Raw genomic sequence first — 22,211 nt, 5'->3', positions numbered from 1 at the left:
GAGTGAGTACCACTGACATATGCTCCCTCGGGAGACATTCTAGAAAGTGAGATCAGGACTTTACAATGGCTATAATCTATAGGGATTTGGTGCTTAAAGAGACTGCTCATCCTACCCCCGGAAAGGTGCACATGCACAAATGACAACTGGAAGAGTGGGAGGACATGTATGCAGGGAGGAGACTGAATAACCAATGGGGAAAATGATCATGCAAAGAGCAATAATGAACTGCATAATCAAGGGACATAGGAGGATTCCTACTCGCGGTAGGATTGTTCATTCTGTTACCTGGGAGAATTGGCATTTCTAAAAAAGGGGCTTAGAGACAAGATCTACAAGGTAAAAACATAGAAATTGTTAGGAAGAAAAAATTCAAAAGTGGCATCTTAATTTTAATTACATGAGGAATACAGAACTTGAAGGACTAAATAAATATAAATGACATGCATCAAAAAACAAAAGTTTAGAATAGAAAGAGACATGATGAAGAGAATGAGGGAAAGTAATGCTTTTTAGAAAAAGGAGAAAACTAAAGTTTAAAAGTTAACAAAACAAGTTGGAGGGGAGGAGAAGAAATAAAGATTTTACTTGACTAACTGAGAGAGGGAAAAAGAGGAAAAATTAAATAACTACATGAAATCAAGAAAGAAAAAGGAACCAGAAAGCAAAACTGAAACACAGAGAAAGAAGTAACAAGTGGGAGAGGGTGGGAGACTTGAAAGTAAGGGAAAGAGAGACAGTGGAAGTAGGGTTTCCTTACAAGAGTTTAAGTCAAAATAACTAAAGAGACACAGCATTGTGTATACAGAGATATGGGGATAAGAGCATAAAGGATGAAATAATTCCAGCTTGCGAGAAGCTTCCATTTCGATGAGTGACAACATACACATGTTATCGCACACACATACACAGCATTTAAGTACAAGGTAATTTGGGAGGGGAGCAGTAGAAGTTGGGGGGAGACAGGGAAGGTTAGTTCCCTATCACTTAGAAAAGGTTCAAGCAAAGGTCTTCAAGGAGAGGATGGATGGTCACCTAATGGTACCGTTGGGAGTAAGGAGTGATTCTTTGATTAAGGGCTAGATTATATGATTTTTGATGTACCCTGTAACTATGATTCAATTATATTTATGCAGCAGTGCTATTCCTCCCTTTTAATTTTTTGCTTCTGAGTTGCTGTAGGCCTGGAAATCAAATTGTTAAAAAAAAATTTTTTGGAGGGGGGAAGGCAGGGCAATTGAAGTTAAGTGACCTGCCTAAGGTCACATGGCTAGTAAGTATTAAGTGTCTGAGGCCTTATTTCAACTCAGGTCCTCCGGACTCCAGGGTCAGTGCTCTATTCATTGTGCCACCTAGCCACCCCAAATTATTATATTCTTTTAAAAATTGTGTATATAAGAGAGTGACTACTAAATTAAGTTGATTAGAAAAAGGTACATAAGATTCAGGGCATGGAATTTGTGACCCTAAGTTGCTTGGAAATCTTTTTTTGCTTCCTTTCTGGTTTATGACTGTTATGGATGAATCAGGTTTCTGGTAGCTGAACTACAAATAATAGTATACACATAATGTAATACACACTATTCATACTGAAGCATGAAAATTTAAATTATTACAAACAACAAATTAAATACTTCTGAAATACCTTTTTTCCTTAAATGAGTTATATTTCTACTTGAATAAAAAGTCATAATTTTATAACATTATCAAATATCACCACAAACTTAACTTTAAAATTTTTAAGGGAATCACATATATCAAATTACCAAAGGATTACAATACAGAAGAAGAAAATTTTTAACTAGAGTCATTTTTTTTTTTTAAGCAATCGGGGTTAAGTAACTTGCTCAAGGTTACACGGCCAGTTATTTCTGGGTGTGGTGTTGAGTGCCTGAGCCCAGGATTTGATCTCCAGGTCGTCCCAACACTAGAGCCGGTGCTCTTACTCACTGAGCCACCTGGCCGCCCCTAAGCAATTGGGGTTAAGTAACTTGCTCAAGGTTACACGGCCAGGTGTTTCTGGGTGGGTGCTAAGTGTCTGAGCCCGGGATTCGATCTCCAGGTCTTCTCAACACTGGAGCCTCTGCTCTTACTCGCTGTGCTACCTGGCCGCCCCTAACTAGAGTCATTTAAAGGAAAAGGACAAGACTCTTAAGGGAAATAATGAGGGGGGGTGGGGTGGAGGTAGGAAGTAGGAAGGAAAGGGACCTAGCAGAACCAGATGGCAAATATACTACAAACAGCAAGCAGAAAAACAATTTGGTATTGGTTAAAAAAATAAGAGTTCAATCAATCTAACAGATTAAGTACACAACTACTAGAAACAAACAAATCTAATAGATTAATATTTGACAAACTTAAAAACCCTAGCTACTGGGACAAAAATATGGTATTTGACAAAATTTGCTGGAAAAACCAGATCACATTTGGAAAGAAATTAGATTTAGAATAATACCTCACACCATATAAAAAGATAATCTCCAAAGAGATAGATGACCTAGATATGAGGTCACACTATAAAAAATTTAAAGGAACAGGGATGAATTTACCTTTTGGATGTATGGATAGGAAAACAGTTCATGACCAAATAAATAATAGAGAGGATAACAGAATATAACATGGACAATTCTGATTATATAAAATTTAAAAGTGTTTCCATAAACAGATCAATGCAGTTAAGAGAGTAAGTAAAAGGGAAAAAAAATTTTGCAGCAAAATTTTTCTGAAAAAAATATCTCATTTCAAAGACATAAGGAACTGTTTCAAATTTATGAAAATAAAAACCATTTGTCAATTGACAAATAATCAAAGAATATGAAGTTCTTAAGGAAATACATTATCAAAGCTAATTATAGCTGTTTGGAAAAAATGTTTCAAATTACTAGTAACTAAAGAAATACATATTAAACAACTCTGAGGTTGTACTTATAACTCATAAGATTAATAAAATTGACAAAAAAGGAAAATGAAAACTGTTGAGAGGCATTCCTGGTAGAGATACAAACTGATCCAGCCATTCTGAAAATCAATTTTGAAACTATGCTACCAAAGTTACTAATACATGCATACTCTTTGATGCAGAGATACAACTACTCTGCCTGTCAAACATCAAAGAAAGAGGGAAAAATTCTACACAATCTTGTATAAAAAATTGTGTACAAAAATTTTAAGAGCTGGTCATTTTATAATAGCAAATATGTGGAAATTAAGCAGATGCACATTGATTAGGGAATTATAGTATAAACAGTAAGAATGTGATGGAATACTAATGTGCTGAAAGAAATGGAGAAACTATTTCAGAGACCTGCAAAGATCTGTTTAAACTAATGCATTTTGAAGTGAGTAGAAGTAGGAAAAAAATTTATACTGTAACAAAAAAGAACAATTCTGAAAGATTTAGGAATTCTAACCAATGAAATGATTAATCGTGATTCCAAATAAATCAAAGATGAACTAAATACTCAGAACGTGATACATTTTGGGATATTGCCGGTAAGAAATGTTTGTTTAACAATGTTTGTTACAAAGGTTCTGTTTTACTTTGCTTTGCCCACACCGTAACAGAAGATGCAGGGAATGGAATGAAGTTTTATAATTTTTAAAAAGTTAATTTTAAAAAAAGACACATAAATTTAATGGCATATCTTTACTTACTTTGGTAACATTTTTAACTGGTTTTCTCTAAGTTCCAAAATCTGAAGTTTTATTAACCTGTTAAATTAAAAAAGAAAAACAAAATCTGGTTATTTTTTTATAGAACAATGGCCAACAAAGTGACTAAGTTAAGGCTGCACTTTAATATAGATATAAATAAAGCATTTATTATATGTTCTCTAAGTGCCATATACTTGCTAAGTAAAAAATTTTTATCATGTAACTACAATGAGGCAGACACATATATAATATATATAACATATATAATATATATATATATAATATAGTGACAGAAACGTATAACCCTTAAGTGCTTAGGAGCAAAAATATAATTAATATAATTAAGAATACTTTCAAAGCTATCTTTTTGAGGGTCTCCTTTTCTCACTGTTCATTCATGTTTAACTTTTAAAATTTCTTTCACTCCTTTGAACTTCAAAGTTTCTATACCATTCTAGTCTTTTCATCAGGAATGCTAGGAAGTCCTCTATCTCATTAAATAACCATTTTTCCTCCTGTAGCATTACACTCAGTTTTGACAGATAATGGTAAGTCTCCTCTTTGGAAATGAGACCACTGAAACAGAGATATCCTTTGAAATTCCTTTTAACTCAAGATCTAAGAATTCTACTCTAAGCAACTCTAAGTTACAATCTCAAACCAAAAGAACTGATATGAAAACAAAACTTCTTCCTTTCAATAGAGGAGTAAGAGTCTATGTAAACAGAATATGGTATAAATTGTCAGATCCAGTCTCCATGTGAGTTGGTTTGTCTTAAGAAGATGTTGTTTGCTATTAAAAAGTAATTTATAAATACAAGGAAGGGTTAAAGGAAAATGACTAGTATAAAAACAAAAGGTAGCTATAACACTTAAAAATACGCTGACTGGAAACAACTGATTAATAATATGGAAGTCATTTCCAAATCAGCTAGCTGTCTTTGTACACTAAAATTATTTTTAAAAAGATTTAAAAATCAATACCAAATTAGAATAATAAAAATGAGCTAAATATAGGGTATGTGCAATTGAGGCAACTCCAAACTGAACCATTTAAACAAAATGTACTAAAAATGGGAAACAGAAAAAGAACAGACATTGACACCTGCTATCATAATTTGTTTAGGAAATTTAACTTATATAGGTCAATGGAAACAATGAAGACAATTAAAGAACCTAGAAAATGTATTAGGAAACAGTTTTATTGCCAAGTAGAGAAATATGAATTTAAACACCTTTGTAAAATGTTACAAAGAAGAATGATGTAAATCCATACATTTCAGTATTTTACAAAACACCAAGAAATAGTGAAGAGAATAAGTAATAGAAAGAAAGGTGGGCAGGATATCCAATTAAGTCAGCCCAAGAGTATTCAAAACCAGCAAATGAAAAACAAAAGAAATATTTACATGACTACATTCTGCATCAATGACAGTGGAGTGAATACTTTTGAAGGAAGAGGAAACATAAATTCATTCAAGCATGTAGAATAAGAGAAGTTCCAACAGAACCAATACATAAAGAGTTCCATGCTGACAATTTTGAAGTTATTGGGAAATCAATTAACTAATAATCATTTATTAAACAAATACTATGTGCCAAGCAAGACATCTGAAAGAGGGAAGAATATCAAATACCTGGGGAAGAAACATAGAACTTATTACCACCAACAACAAAAAAGCAACTTAAGAAAATATTCAACTTTTCCCTTCATACACAGATAATCATAATACAAGGCAAACTGAACAGAAAGATGACCGACAATTTGGGGAGTTGGGGACAAATTTTCAGAGAAGTATCAACTAACTCTAAGAGGCAGAGAAGAGTTAGGAAGGCATTGAAGACAACATTCTAATAGAACAGACTACATGAAAATAACTAGGTATGTGAAAGATATACAGAATAGATGGAAGATGATCTCAGAGAGGAAGGTATTAGTTGAGGGACTGTGAAAAGCCCCCTAAAGGTGGAATTTGAGCTGAGCCTTAAGGAAGCTGAGGAAACTCCAAGTTGGCAGTGAGGCGATACAGTACTCTAGGAAAGGAGGGGCAGCCAGTGCAAGGGAAGTAAAAGAGGAGATGGAGTGTTCAGTTTGAGGAACATGAAGCAGGACAATGTGGATGGAATGCCAAAGAAATAGAGGCAAGGCAGGAAGAGGTCAGGTAATGGAGGACTTTACTGCCAAAGATAGGAGTTTATAATTGACCCTGGAGTTAATCAAGAGCCAACAGAGTTATTAAATAGAAGGGAATAAGATGGTTAGACCCACGTTTTATAAAGAACACACTAGCAGCTGTGTGGAAGATGGATTAGAGAAGGAAGAGACCTGAGGCACAGAGACCAATGAGAAAGTAACTGAAAGATTATTATCCAGGAGAGAAGCAATGAGGGCTTGAACAAGTATGCTAACTGTGTTAAGTAGAGAAAAGGAATTATAGGTAAGTTATGGTGTATACATAACAAGATTTGACAAAAGATACTGAATGCAAGCCTGGGTGACTGGAGGACCCTTGATGGTAACAGGAAAGTTAGGAAAAAGTGAGAGGTTTGGGGGTGGGGAAGAGATAACGACTTTTAGCTATTTTAAGCTATTCTGAATATAAAATGCCTACAGGCTATCTAACTGGAGATGTACAAAAGGCAGTTGATAATGCAGGGTGGAACTTAGGAGAGAAATTAGAAAGCTGAATTTAGATCTGGGAAACATCTGCAAAAAGATGATAACTAAACCCACAGGAGCTAATGTATATAGTACAAAAACAGAAAAGGGTCCAGTAAAGAGGCTTGAGTGACACACACCTAAAGTTAGTGGGACTTACAGGAAGAGCCAACAAAGGATAGTAGGAAGGAGTTTCTGGAGGAGCAGCGTCACGAGAACCTCAAGAAGAAGGGGTGTAACGGGCAAACAAATTATCATCAGTGTCAAATGCTGGACAGAGGTCGAGGAGGGTGAGAACTGAGATACAATAATTAAAAGCGGATTGACAAATTTGGAGACAACAGTTTCAGCTGAAAGATGAGGGCAGAAGCCCAACTACTGGGTGTTTAAATGAGTGAGGAGGTGGAGATACAGGAAACCATCTTTTTCAAGGAGTTTAGGTAAGAAGGAAGAATAGTATGATCAAATTAAGAATTTCTTAAAGATAGGGTAGACACAGAAATGTTTGCAAGCATCTGGGAATAAGTCAGAGCTGGGGAGAGACTGAAGAGAAAAAACAGGGAATACAGGGGGCAGTATGTAGAAAAAGAGGGAAGAGGTTGGAATCAATAGTGCATGTAGAGGGGTGGGCCTTTGCAAAGAGAATGGCCTAAGACCAGAAAGAAAGGAGAGAAAGTGGGCAGAAAATGTTTGAGTGATGTAAGATGATAAAGACAAAAGAGGGAGCCCTTAGCAAATGGCCTCAATTTTGTATGAAGCAAAGTCCTCAGCAAAGACATAAAGGGAGCAGTGATTTTGGAACCCTGGAGACAGAAATTTGGTACAATCCCTGTGGAGAGTGGGATAATGATTCAATTAAGGAGAAGTCAAATGAGTACCTGGCTCTAGTGAGGGCCCAGCTATGATTAGATAACATAAATTTGTAGCAAGGTCAATGAACATGGTTTCATTTCTTTTGGCTCCATTTAGAATATGCATATGAATAGGACAGAAAGAGGAAGGTGGCAGAAGAAATACAGAGCTAGATTTTGGCAAGGTGTGTTTAGTGAGAACACAAGAAAGCAAGGGATCCCAGAGTAGATGATACCGTAGAACTGAATTGTCTGACAAAGGTCCAGGAAATGAAAAGATAAGGATACAGCCAATGTTGGAGTGAAGGCCTAAAAAAGAACTATGGGCTGGAAGAAAATGAAGTCATGGTGCTGAGGAAGAACAAGTTCAGTCCTATACAAAGTATGCTATCCACCAAGGAATGAGTCCAGGCAGAATACTGGTGATAGACTTCTCTATTGACTGAAACACATAAAGTATAAGGACCTTCCTCAAGATTTAACCTCATGGAAGGTGGTAATGGCTGAAGGCTGCCTCACAAAAGGTGAGAATGAAAAGGGTTAATTACTCAGGGTTAAGTTAATTACTCAGGGTTAAGCTAGCAATTGGGTCTTCTCTGAGACAAGACCTCAGGGGCCAACCACTGAAGAAGACTCTAGGGCAGAGCCAACTGAATCAGGGAACTTGCCTGGTGGATGACTGCAGGGACCAGATTCTGGAGAGAGTCCTGAGAAAGAGCATGGCAAAACTAAATGGTAAAATCTGTGCAAATATACAGACGTAAGAGATAGTGAGTTAAGTTTAAGAAATATTGAGTTGTCTAGTTTGGCTAGCATGTAGAAATAAGAATGTAGAGGCAGAAGTCAGATGGTGACATTCCTTAAACAAAAGGTTGAAGCATTTACATTTTAATGTAAAAACACTGTGGAGACATTAAATGGTTATGAGCAGAGAAGTGAAGGAACACTCAAACTGCTACATTAGGAAGAAGAGAACATTTTTCACTAATGTTTAATTTTTATTTTATATTCAACTACAAATTTGCTGGAGGCCAGGCCAGGGGAACTCTTTTTTCCATTTCTTGGTTGTTGGGGGTTTTGGTAGTTTCATTTTATTGTTGAAGAAGGACAAGTAGAGTAAAAAGAAAGACATTCATGTTTCTTGTCACTTAACAATATGGTTTAGTAGAGACCCCTCATTTGTAGTCCCAACTTGATTCCTGATTCAATAAATAAGCCTCACTGTCTAATCTGGCCTCAGTTTCCCTATCTGTGAAATAAGAACAAGAGGATAAAATAAGACTAAATGGCAAATTGTAATGATTATAATGAAATAGGAACCAATGAGAATCACCAACAATAGCTATGTTAGGATGACTGTTGGGGATGTGAAGAACAAGTGCAAAGAATTGATTAGATAAACAATTTATCTACTATTTGAAAAAACATTTTTTGGGGAATCTGATAACACCCTTTGGTGTAGACATGAAATGAAATTGACCACATTTTAAAAAAATCCTTACTATTACTACAATGAGAAAAGCAAGATGACACAGTCGAACTAGAGCACTGAAATCTGGGTAGGAGACCTCTTCAAATCCAGGTCTTGCTGCCCACCTAAAAGCTTTGTGGGTTTGAATAAGTTATTTCCATCCTATGGGTCTCACTCAGTTTGTCCATCTGTGAAAGAGTGATGTAGTTGGATCTTATAATCTATGAAGTCCCTTCTCAACTCTAAAATCCCACAATCTAACTATTCAGAGTATATAGTATAACAGTATACATATTAAAAGTAACCACTCTGCAGGGTTTTTCCCCATTACAATTTACTTAGGAAAACTGACAACAGAATAACAATGCAGGCAAACTAAATGAAAAACAAAAACAAAAAATAGAAGGGGAAAAACGACAATTTTCATAAACTAAAACCTTTAAAAAGTTAATTAAAAGAATTAACAAAGGTTCTTCTGCTATTATATGGACTTGAAAAAAATAAAATGTATACATGAATACAACTTACCTGCCAAAATTTGCTGGCAAGAACTCAAGGAAAGCATCATTCAGATATAGCTGAGTTAGGTTTAACAGCTGAGAAAATCCATCAGGAAGTCTGCATGAAAAACAGTATCTGCAGTTTAATTCATGTGTAGTATTTTAATGTGTATTTTTTTGGGTATTAAAGATTTTTTAAGAACACATGACACTAGTATGCATCTATTAATTCTTCTATTTGTGCTTCTCCAGTTGAGATTCCTTTTTGTTGTGATTTAATAATAAAACATACATTTAAACAATGTTTGAAAGCTTATGACAAACTTTCTTTTTGGTCTTTATGATACTAAAAATTATACCAACTAGCATATGTGGCAATTCAGGGCAAATTTAAGATAAATCCCATAAACAATCTCCAAACTTCTTACTTCTTTCAAGGATCAATGACTTACTTCATTGGTACAGGTAACTCCTTCTATCAATACAGATGAGAATCATTCCATAATCTGACAGGTGGCTGAACAAAAATAATTACCCAGAGAGAAAGCTAAAGTTGAAAACCCTGGAGATTGGAAGGATGGTAGAAATTCCGCAGAAATTCAAAACTTTGGAAGAGAGGTACATTTCAGGGGGAAGGAGTTTTGTTTTGGACATGTTAACCTTGAGATGTCTCTAGGACATCCACTCTGAAAGAGCCAGTAGGTAGTTGGTGACTAAGGACTAAAGTTCAGAGAAGAGACTGGAGTTGGATATATACATCTTTTAGCTGATCTTTCCTCGATCTTTAGTTGTCTGGAGATAATAAACCAAAAAAGATAAGGTCACCAAGAGAGTATGTGCAGGGAGAAAAGAGAGTAATATCCACAGTCAGAGGGCATGACAGAAATGATAAGCCAGCAAAGGATGCTAAGCAGTTATGTAGGGAGAAATAAAATCAAGAGAGAGTAGTGCCATGAAAACCCAGAAAGGAGAGAGTTATCTAGGAGAAGGTGATCAATAGTATTAAATGGAGCAAAGCAGTCAAGAAGAATGAGGACTGAGAAAAAACAACCAGATTTGGTAACTAGAAGATCACTTTGGAGAAAACAATTCAGCTAGGTAATAGGTCAGAGTCAGATAAGAGAGGAGGTAGAGGCAATGAGTATAGATAATTTCAAAGAGTTTAGAAAAGAAAGAATGAAAGATATACAGTGATAGCTTAAGGAGATGATAGGGTCTAAGGATAAAACTTTGGAATATCTGAAGGCATTTGGGAAAGAATCAACAGATGGTTGAAAATTAAGAGTGGAAGAAGTATGTGGGGAAAATTACTTCAGAGGAAATCAACTGAAGAAGAGAGCATGGTTCTAGAAAAACTGCCCATGTGTATGGGTAGAGAAGTTTACTCAGAATTCCTCACACTGAGCAATTACCAAATGTCTGGATTGTCCCTAATTCCTTCTGCAAAGTGTTTTCACTTTGCATTATGTCCCAAGTTCAAAGAAAGATTACTAAGAAACATACATAATACACAATGATTTTACAAATCTAAGTAAATAGGAAAAATTAAAAAAAATAAACAGATTTAGCAACCAATCAATTTAAAATTGATAGGTGCTCGTCAAAAAAACTGATAAATCATACAAGTAGTCAAAAAACTGATAAACTAAACTACAAATTGTTATAATATTTAAAATTGAATTTAATTGAACTTAGCAAAAATTTTATTGGTTTCCAATAATTATTTTTGGTGCTATATAAAAATCAGAGAGGCAGGATGGTGTAGAGGCTAGAGTCAGAATCATGAGTCAGAAATGAATGAAAATAAATGAAAAAGCAATCATTAAATACTATGTGCAAAGCACTGTGCTAAGCTCAGGGAATATAAATAGAAAAACAGATGGCTTTAATATATGCAAGCTCTAACACTGGGCAAATGGTTTAACCTTCTCAGTATGCCCTGAGGCAATGCTCTCAGACAGAACACATTGCAAAAATAAGTGAAGTACAATGGCAGATGGAAGTTTCTTCTTCAGCAGCTCCCCTATACCAATGAAATAAAAAGTTTAGTCCAGCAAATAAAAATGCTAATGCTCCTAGCCTATGTTTACTAAGAAAACAAGGTAACAATCACATTAATAGCAAAATAGTTTAAAATACTCCGTTGAAAGTTCTGCAGATGAATTCTGACAAACTGAATACTAAGTAATTTTATCAGTACAAATACTCATGTAAAAAATCCTAAGTTGTATCATAATTATTATTTAAAATAGTACTGTTTGAAATATGAATTATTTATAACCTAACACACAATGTCAATGTCCTGTAGATATCTCAAACTCAGCATGGTCAAAAAAGAACTAATGATCTTTCCCCATAAACCTATACCCTCTACTGACTTTTCCTGTTTCTACAGAATGCACCACCAGCTCTCCAGTCACTCAGGTTCATAATCTTGCTGTCACTCAACTCCTCATGTTTCTTCACCCACAATGATTTCTAGTTCTATGACTCCTATATCTATCCCTTCTTCTCTACTGACAAGGCCACAACTCTACTTTTCAAGCTTTCATTATCTCTAAGCCTAAACAATTTCAATGGCCTTTAATTTACCTCTATACTTCAAATCTATACCTACTCAAATGATCCTCTACAAAGCTGATAAAGAAATTTTCAAGTGCGGGACTGCCCAGGCCACTTTCCTTCTCAAATTCCAACTGCTGCCTTTAAGATCAAATATGAATTATGGTTTGGCTTTTAAAGCCCTTCACGACCTGACCCTAATCTGCCTTGTCAACTTTCCTACACTCATTGGTCAAGTCAAACTGGTCATTTTTGCCAATGTTCTATCCTATCTCCCATCATTGTGCCTTTGCTCAGTGGTTTTTTTTTCCATGCCTAGAATGCAGTCCCAAATAAGCTCTGCCTTTTCAAAACTGAGAACAAGTACCAATTCTATAGGAAGCTCTTGACCTGATCTCCTGCAGATGCTATTGCCACCACTGTTGTATTTTTATGTATATGCTGTCTACTCCTATAAAATATAAGCTTCTTGAGGGCAGGGTCAATTTTCTGTGTTTGTATACCCTCTACCCTCAGTATCTGGTACATAATGAGCATTTAATAAATGCTTGTTAATGCACACACATATCCCTCTGTGTATACAAATTGACAAGCATTTATAATACTTCTGACTATATAGTAAATGAACCAGAATGCACAGCTGCTGTGGAGTTTTGATAAAATGTTTAAGATAGGGTTGGAGGGGGGTTTACACTCAATTTTGATCCTAACAGATGAGGATTTGATTATAAAAACTCATTAGAGTAAATAAACTTTGTCTTGCTTTCACATTTTTACTGACACTTTCACCTACAGTACAATTATTTGGTGACAACAACAAAAAAATCATTTTCCATTTTCTAACCCAGTAGGAATAACAGAAGAACTTCAAGTGAAACAATTCTGAAGATAAAAACCTATAAAGAAAGGGTGTGGTTCTGCTACTCTTCCATATCATTTGGAAAGGGAGGCAATCTATTCTCCTCATGAAGTAGGCAAACACAGAAGGTTGTAAAAGAGGGAGAGGAAAAGGGATAGACCATAGGCTAGTGGGTCAAGATCTTCACTATTTTGATTAAATGAAATTCCATTCCATCTAAACATTTATAAAACAATTACACAATGTGAAGGGAACCATACTAGGTATACAACAACAAATACTACTACTACAACTACTATGACTACTACCACCACTAACAAATAACATTTTCAGGTTTGTAGAGGTCTTCACATTATTATATGTTTATATTATTATCTCATTTTTCCCTCAAAACAAACCTGTAAATAGTTGTTATTGTTATCTCCATTTACAAGAGGAGACTGAAAGTGACAGAGTTTAAGTGAATTGAAGAGTATCACACAGTGGGCATTTTCTGAATTAACATCTGGACTTCATTCTTCTTGACTTGCTAGAATAGCACTTTATCCACTAAAACTTACACATAGTTAACCTCAGACATAGACTCTGAATTCAAGAATCTAACAATGCAGAAGGGGATAGGGAAAAGGACCACATTTATTCAGTTTGGCCCCAGAACACAAGTCTATGAACAATGTTAAGAGTTGGAAAGGGGTAAACTTAGGCTTGATTTTAGGGGAAATTCTCTTAATAATTATCTATTCAAAATCAAAATGGGTTGTTGGAGGAGCTAACAGGTTCCTCACCTCAATACAGGTCATCAAGAAGGCACTAGATAACCACTTAAGTTGAGGTGTATACATTTTGGGGTATAATCTAGACTAGCTAGTCACTGAGGTTCCTTCCCACTGAAATTTTATGAGGTGAAATATATATATATATGCAAAATAACTATAATAAAAATTAGGTAAGTGTACAAAACAGAGATTCATACTAAGTGCTACAAGAAATTTGAGGAGAAACAGCTCCCATTTCAAACTGAGAACACTTCGAGATGATTTTACAGAGAAAAATAAGACCTAGGTTGTGCCTTAAAGGAAGGGAAATATTTCAAAAGGCAGCAACGGGAAATCATCCTTCCCAGGTAGTGGGAAAATATGAGCAAAGGCACCAACATGTCACATGGCAAGAGAACAAAGGAAAATAAGTTCAGCTAGAATAGAGAGGCACGAATGGGAAGAGTATGAAAAAATGCTTGAGAGCTATGCTGGGGACAAACCACTGAGGGCTCTGAATGTAAGACAATAGAAATTTGGAATCTTCTCAGCAGGCAAAAGGGAGGCATGAAAGGTACAGGAGGGGAATGATGGGGTTAGTCACAGTATTAGAATGTTTATGCAGAGTGGGTGACAGAGATAAACATAAACTCACCAATGAAAATTGTGAAGTTAGGAGGATGGGAAAGCTTACAGGGGTAATAAGATGAATTCAGTTTTGGACACAGTGAAACTCATGTATCAAAGGGATATATAGACTGGCTGTAGTATGTACATATACTATATCCAGAAGAATGGAAAATGGGAGGGAGGGGAAAAGAGGGAAGGATAGGACTTAGAACTTTGAGAGCTAACTTTAAGTACATGAAAAACTGTTATGCAGAAGAGGGATCAATTAGCTATCTGCTTAGCCCTAGAAAGCAGAAACGAGAAACAAGGGGTAAAAGTTTGCAATGGAGCCAATTTAACCAATTTAGTTAGGAAAAATTTCCTAACACTTGGCACTATCTAAAAGTGGAATAGGGACAACTTCAACCTAACGCTGAATGACTGTATCTGAGAGATATTGTAAAAAGTATACTTTAGTGGAGATATAGATTTGATAATACAAATTCAACTGATTGTCCCTATTGTTTTGGTGTTACACCAAATCACCCAGTTTACAGAGATTGATCTCGGGAGCCTTTGCAGCACTAAGACTCTGCTCTGTGATCCCACAGAAATAGGCAATTCTTTTTTTTTTAAATTAATTTGTTTGTTTACTTTTATTTTACAAGATTCAATTCCACAATTCCTTGAGTTTCAGAAATGGGTAATTCTTGATGTTGGGGGAAGTTACAATCTTATCAGCTTTCTATTACTGTGTGATTTTTTTCCACAGAGTGAGTCTATCTTGAGGGGGAATCTATACAATGAGTTCAAAATCTTCTTTAATGATTTTGGGGACAGCAATATAAGATACAAAGTATCTCTTGTTCTTGTAACTTGACTAGTCTACTGGTCATACGTTTCTAATACCACCTCCTGTGCATTAGTCATAACTGGTAATAGGGTACCAGCTCTTTACACCCACCATAGATTTCTATTTACTGCCCTTTGGGTCATCTGCAATTATCAAAAGATTCAGAGATACTGAAACTTCATCACTTGTAAGCTATATAACAACAGCAGGAGAAAATTAGTTGAAAAGATGCTTAGATGGCAGAGTGGCTTAGGGTCACTAAAAAGCTTTGTACTTTTGGACCTTTTTAAATGCTTCAAATACAAATCAGTCCTGCCTCCTCCTCCTCCTAACAGACTGAATCAAATGGCTAACTGTGTAAATCATTTATTCTTACAATTTTTATAGATTATATAGATCTGATTTTTATAGAATGACAAATGCTACATGTCTTGCAAGTTCAGCATCTTGGAAGTCAATTTCTAACAAAAATGTGGGGAAAAAAGCATTTAATGGAAAAATAATGAATTGGCAATATATTTTAAAATAAAGATAATTTCATTAGCAAAACAAGTTACATTTGCATTTTAAAATTTATTTTGAATTAAATTTTTAATTTAAGAAAAAAGAAAACTTACTTTGAAATGGGATTTACGCTGGCCTCAACAATCGTCAGAACCTTACAATTCTTTATATTTTCTGGAAACTCCTGAATTCCTAGAAAATGAACCAAAACAAACAAACAAACAACAAAAAACTAAATTTACATGGAAAATCATACTCCTTTTCCCAATTATTCCATTGCTAGGAAGATACTTGGAAAGTGTTATTAAGAACAAAAAAGGTTATCTGTACAAATATTTTCATTAATACTTTCAGCATTATATGTATTTTTTCAAGTAAGCCACCTAATGCCCAATAAAGAGGGTTGAATTAAATAAATTTTGGTAATGTAATGAAACCAAGAGGCATAAAAAATACAAGGAAATCAGGGAAAAAACTTCTACTAAATAGTGCAAAAGGGAAAAGAAAGATAGAGAGCAAGGACTAGTGGATAGAAAGCTGCTTTTGGAACCAGGAATAATTAGAGTAAATTTTCATCACTGACACATACTAATTGTGTGATCCTAGGCAAGTCACTTAACTTCCCAGTGGTCTGGGTCAAAGGTACCAAACTTACATGACCATCAAAATTCTTGAGTGCAAAGGAACTAGATTAAAGTATAATTGAAAAATGTTTAACAAACTGAATACAAATATAACATGACACAGATAATATCTGGGTTTTTTTTTAAGTCAACATGCACCTGCAGGGATCCATTTCTATTCAATACCATTGGTCTATGGGACTTTCTTGGACTCTTAAGGTTCAGAGGAGCTATAGATCTGCTTTGGTCAAAAAATTTTTTTTACAGGAAGTTCACTATACCAACAAAATCACAAGCCCAGTACTTATGAAAAGAACCCTATTAGGGACACTTAAAAGTCAACATCACAACCTAATATGTATATGACACTTGAAGGTTGATACTATACTTTATTTACATGTATTATTTATTTAATACTTGAAGTAACTTTGTAAGGTAGTAGTTTCTAGCATTCAAGGCATGGAGAAAAGCCACTGAGCAAAGGCACAGTGATGGGAGATAGGGTAGAAAATGTGAGGAATAATAGCAAAAAGGCCAGTCTGATTTCTGACTTGACCAATGAACGTAGGAAAGTTGAAAAGGCAGATTAGGGCCAGGCTGTAAAGGGCTTTAAAAGCCAAACCATAATTCATATTTGATCTTAAAGGCAGCAGAGAACCCTTGGAATATGAGGAAGAGAGTGGCCTGAGCAGTCTTGCACTTGAAAATCTCTTTAGCAGCTATGCAGAGGATTATTTCAGTAGGTACAGATTTGAACTATAGAGGTAAATTGAAAATGTCCCCAGAGGAACCATGATGAAGCATGTCATCCATCTCCTGACAGACTACAGTTACAGGAAAAAAAATACATTTAAAGGTATGATAAAAATATATTTATAAATTACTTATATGATAAATATATTTCTAGATTTCACCACTACATGGATTGATTTGATTTCACTATATTCATTTATTAGTATTTGCTTTCCCTTATCTCCACTTTTAGTTGGGGGTAGAGGCTAAAGAAGAAAAGGGCAATAGCAAAAGTGATTAAAAACAGAAAGCCTTTAAAACACATAGAAGGGAAGTTGAGAAGGAGGCACAAACACAAGTCAAATTAAAAAGTAATGTGTGGAATTATTACATACTTTTTTTAAAAAAAAGCAAGTAGTATGAAATACTGAGATATAGTTTCATATAGAATTCTATTTTTGCATTCTGCAGTGAATATGGACTTTTTAAAATTTAAGCTTAAAACACACACACAGATAAACACACACACACCCCCTCTCACTAAAGGCAAGCCAAAGATGTGTGCCAATGTGGAAGATATCTAGAGTAGAGTAGAAACTCTTTCCCCACATGAACCTAGAAGGAAACAAAATTATACAGGTAAGGATGGTTTACTGGGGAAGAAGTATTTGGCTGGTATGTTCCTACTATATGATAACTCTTATTCTCAGAAGCTTACATTTATGTGCAGTTTAAGACTTTATCTCAGGTTGAAGCAGGTTACACAAGGCTTGTCATTCACAATTTAAAGATAAGGGTAAGGAAGTGAGTTTATTGCTTGCTTTAAGCTAAATAGCTAGTCAAATGAAAGAGCAAAGACCCAAAATTAGGTTTCCAATACAAAGTCCAGTTATCTTAAAGGACAGTCATAACATTCTACCTCGAACATAATGAGTGTGTGTACACAAAAAAGGTCTGTTGATCTAAAACAGAGTATAAGAATTTATCACTAACATGGGAGGTTGTCTGTATTTCTAAGGCCTGTTTCAAAATGAGTTCACAACCTTAAATCAGATAGTTAACTATGTTTCTTATTGATTTTAGAGATAATAGCTCTTATGTGCATAATGAAGAACCATTTAGAAGTTCATCAGAAAATTTATAAGAAAAGTTGTCATTCCCTCACAGATAAATGAGTATAGAATATGAACAGGTAATTCTCAAAGTAAAAAGTTCAAGTAATCAATAACTACAGAAATAATTTAAATAATTAATAATTAGAGAAACGCAAATTAAAACAACTCTGAGTTCCCACCTCACTCATCAGTTTGGCAAAGATGACAAGAAAGGAAAATGATAATTTCTGGAGGGGCCTTGGAAAGACAGGAACACAACTGCATCTGTGAAGCAGTCTAGCTTGTTAGAAAGTAATCTGGAACCATAGCACACAAATCGCTAAAGTGTGCATACTAAAACAGCAACATTAGGCCTATACCTTCAAAGAGATCAAAGAAAGAGTAAAAGGACACAGAGCTAAAAAGAATTTATAACCACTCTTTTTGTAGTGGCAAAGAAAATGCAAACTAAAGAGTGATGATCAACTTGGAAATAAACAAATTCTAGTCTTTGAATACAATGGAATATTATTTCATTGTAATAAATGATGAAAGGAAAGTTTCAAAGCAACAGAGTTTTTCTTGCCCCCAATGCCCCAAACTCTGTGTCGCAGTCCTGGGTGGCAGTGCCAGAGTAATAAGGAACACCAGCACACCAGAGCTTGAGACCTCAGTGGAACAGGGACCCTCATTACAATTCCAGGGTAGAAAAGAGCACTTGTGGTCAGAGAACTGAAAATTTACAGGTTCTTGGAAACATCTCTGAAAACAGTTGCACAAAAACCCTGAAGCTTCGGACAGTGCACCCTCCACCCTGGAAGAAGAGTCCCACTTTAACAAAGAGTCCATCTGGAAGGGGAAGACACTTGTAATTGTTGGTGGAGCTGAGAATCACCATAATCCATTTGGAAAACAATTTGGAATTATGCATATAAATCAACTAAAATGTACATAACTTGTGACTCAGACTTCACTACTCAAGAAGGTCCTCACAATATACACCAAAATATTTACATGACACTTTTTTGTAATAGCAAAGAGCTAGAGAATTGTTAAATGAATTGTGATATGTGAAAGCAATGCAATATTGCTGTTTGTAACTGATTTATATGATCTGAGACAGAATAAAATAAGCAAAGGAAAGAAAACATTATATATAATGAATACAACAATGTTAGTGGAAAGAATAACTCAAAAAAACCAAGCTAAAATAAATACTACAAAATTACAAAGAACAAGCATCACCCAACAAACAAACGAGAAGACATCCTCACCTGTTCTCTGTAGCCATAGGTGTGGCTTTTTGCATATTTTAAGGCTCTTGCAATACACTGATTAGTTTTGTTGTTCTCTCTTTTCACTTAAAAAATAGTATTTGTTATGTAAGGTGGCTCTCTGGGAGGGGGAAAAGGGCAGTGGGAGAAATTCTGGTGATGTAAAAAACGAAATATATAAATAAAAATTAATTTGCAATTCCTTGGGGATTGTTTCTTCATATTCTTTGACCACTTATCAGGGAATAGCTCGTGGTTTTATATATTTTATTCATTCTTTACGTTATTCAGGATATCAGACTGATATCATGTATTCTAAAGATTTTTTCTTCCTAACTCAGGTTTTTTTCATTGTTATCTGAATTTTGTTTCTGCAGGGAAAAAAAAGTATTAGTTTTTCTTTTTTTTTAATTTCATGGAATAAAGCTTTTTTCTCAGCTTTTGTGACTTCTCTTTCCTGTATGATCAAGAACTGTCCTTCTGGGGTGGCTAGGTAGCACAGTGAATAGAGCACTGGCCCTGGAATCAGGAGGACCTGAGTTCAAATCCAGCTTCAGACACTTAACACAAAACTAGCTATGTGACCTTAGGTAAGTCACTTATCCCCAATTGCCCTACCTTCCCCCCTCCAAAAAAAAAAAAAAAGCAAAAAAAAAAAAAAAGAACTGTCCTTCTAGTCACTAACTGAGAAAGTTATGTCTATATCATCTGTTTTTTAAATGAAGTGACCCTTTTCCATTTAGGCTTCTATCTTCTGATCTTGTTGGAGCATATAACATGCTACAATTTTTTTTTTTACCAAATTGTTTAAAAGTTTCCTAAACTTATTTATTTTTATTTTCTTTAAAAAAAAAAATTATCCACGCCTTTTGTCTATATATCATAGTCATTTCAATTGCTCCTTACTTACAGACAACCCTCCTTTCTGATAAAGAAAAACAATTAAGCAAAAATATCTGACAGATTAACTTAACCTGACAATGTATACAATATACTATACTTCATTCTTTGTATTTATAACCGAGGTGCCTAACATATGGAAGACAATAAATACTGATTGAATGATATTCTCTTCTAAAAAATATTCTCATTGTGAAGATGGAGATAAGCTTCATCATCTGTCCTCCAGGAGTTTGATCAGTTTTCCATTTAGCTGAGTTTGTCTTCTTTTAATAAGTTTTTCATTTACATTTTTGTAGTAATTTTGCGTATTAGTCTCTTGCTTTTTTATTCATGTTATCCTGCCCCAGCTCATAAAAATCTTCCTATATTTCTTTGAATTCCTAATATTTATCAATTTTGCCAATTACATTTATATTCCACTACACTTTCATAACACAGATGTTTCATCCATTTACCAAACAACAGGCAAAAACTGTTTCTAGTTTTTTGCTACTACAGAGAGTACTGCTATGAATAGTTTTGTGTATATACTGGAATTTGTTTCTATCTTTGCCTTCCTTGGGGAATATACCTTGTAAGAGGATGACCCATTAACTTTTTAAGCCATATTTACCTGAAACCAAACAGTAAATTAAAAAAAAAAATGTAATGAGCTTAACATCTCAGCTATATGCAATCTCTCTCTAAAGAGGCTGAAAGAAACAAAAAACTCAACCTTCTGTTGACATACTATTGAAAAGTAATTATAACTAGGCAAACATTAGGCTGTTTAAAAGTATGTTAGACTACATTTACTTCTCTGTTACATATAAAAGAGATATGAGACAAATGCTTATATTGGTGACCAAGAATTGCAAGGCTATGAACTAGTTATGTTAAAGGTTGGCCTGATGTGGACAGTAATGCATTAGATGTCAGGGCAGAAATGTGGTTATCTGGGACTATGCAGGCTGCATCAGAGGAGATGGGAGAAAAACAAAAAGATTTTTAAATAAAAAGTAAGAGGGAACAATATATTCAAATAACAAAGTTGCCTCAATCCACAAGTCTCATACTAAATTAAAAGAATTCCCATCTAGTGATTTTACTTGTAATTATACTGATAACACCTGAAAAGAATGAAGATGAAATCTTAGCTACTGGAAATCAGGAATTGTATGTTCTACCTTTATGCATTCCAAATTTTAAGAAAAGATATGAGAGAACTTTGGCTTGTCAATAACTGCTGCTTTCTATTCTGTGTTTTCTCATTCAAGTCAATGGACACAGAACCTGTTACTACCTCTTAGTATATTAACAGAGTGCTCACATTAATAGGAAATAGGAGTGTGGACACAGGATAAACAAAAATTTATTTAAGAGTGAGATAAGTGTAGCACATCTCGCCTCTGAACATTCAGTGGATGAGATACTTATGGGTGGAGACATATTCTGAGAACATACTACTTAACTATAGGCTTGCTTTCTGGGGAAGCACATCTACTCTCTGAAGACTCAGAGGAAAAGATACTTGTGGAAGGAGACAGTCTCTCTAGGAACATTCAGACCAGTTACTATAGGCTTACACTCTGGAGAGTGAGATAAGTGGATAATGCTATACAGACTTTAATCATCTATGTAAAGTCTTTATAAAAAAACTTTTTATAAAATAAAAAGTCAGTTCTCTTATACATTATCTTTTTCACTTAGGTTACTAACATTTATGTAATTCTGAAGCAAAGTTTCTTGGAAGCTATATATCACTCTATCTGCTCTGCAATTCAATCTCTATTAAAAAAAAACAACTAGTACATTTCACCAGCACCTAGCTATTATAGTTGACAAAAATTAGATGGTATTAATCATTAATACATTTTCCTGTATCAATTTAAAGCAAGCATTTAAAATGCATTATTTGACTAAAATCAATATGTCTGTCATGTCATTCAATAATATTTAATCCATTTGAGGGAAAGATTATATCCTAGGAAAAAATTAATGCATAAATTTATTGAGGTTTAGATTAATTCATTTTTGTCCATACCTTTTCAAATGTAATGATTTTCAAGTAGTTCTTTATTTATACAGAGATATAAAGCATAATCTACTCATATCCCTACCGAGTTTTACAAATGCCACATGTTAACTAGTTAATTTATTGAGTCACCCAAAGAGGCAAGAAGCAACAAGGTATGGTGAACACCTAGCCTCATGGTGAGGAAGTTCTGAGATTAAATTCGACCTCTGACACATATTCACTGTGTGAACCTGAGAACATTATACACAGTAAGAGTAATATTGTATGAAGAAGAACTGTGAATGGCTTGTC

At 34.7% G+C, this 22,211-nt stretch overlaps 1 protein-coding gene across 6 annotated transcripts in view; it reads right to left on the bottom strand.

The window, feature by feature from the left end:
- Positions 1 to 22,211, bottom strand: part of ERBIN (erbb2 interacting protein) — a 188,206-nt gene that overhangs the window by 69,998 nt on the left and 95,997 nt on the right. For all 6 annotated transcript variants that reach the window (XM_069096431.1, XM_069096432.1, XM_069096433.1 and 3 more), the window contains exons 6-8: positions 15,391 to 15,469; positions 9,164 to 9,253; positions 3,655 to 3,711 (exon numbers count right to left, since the gene is read on the bottom strand). In XM_069096431.1, coding sequence (XP_068952532.1) covers positions 3,655 to 3,711; positions 9,164 to 9,253; positions 15,391 to 15,469 — 226 coding nt within the window. The remainder of the gene's footprint in view (positions 1 to 3,654; positions 3,712 to 9,163; positions 9,254 to 15,390; positions 15,470 to 22,211) is intronic.

The sequence above is a fragment of the Petaurus breviceps genome, unplaced genomic scaffold, assembly GCF_028583685.1.
Source record: "Petaurus breviceps papuanus isolate PSGF00001 unplaced genomic scaffold, PetGlider_PUasm1.0 229, whole genome shotgun sequence".
NCBI lineage: Eukaryota > Metazoa > Chordata > Mammalia > Diprotodontia > Petauridae > Petaurus > Petaurus breviceps.
The sequence above is the reverse complement of the archived record's forward strand: the minus strand, read 5'-3'. Positions and strand labels throughout refer to the sequence as shown.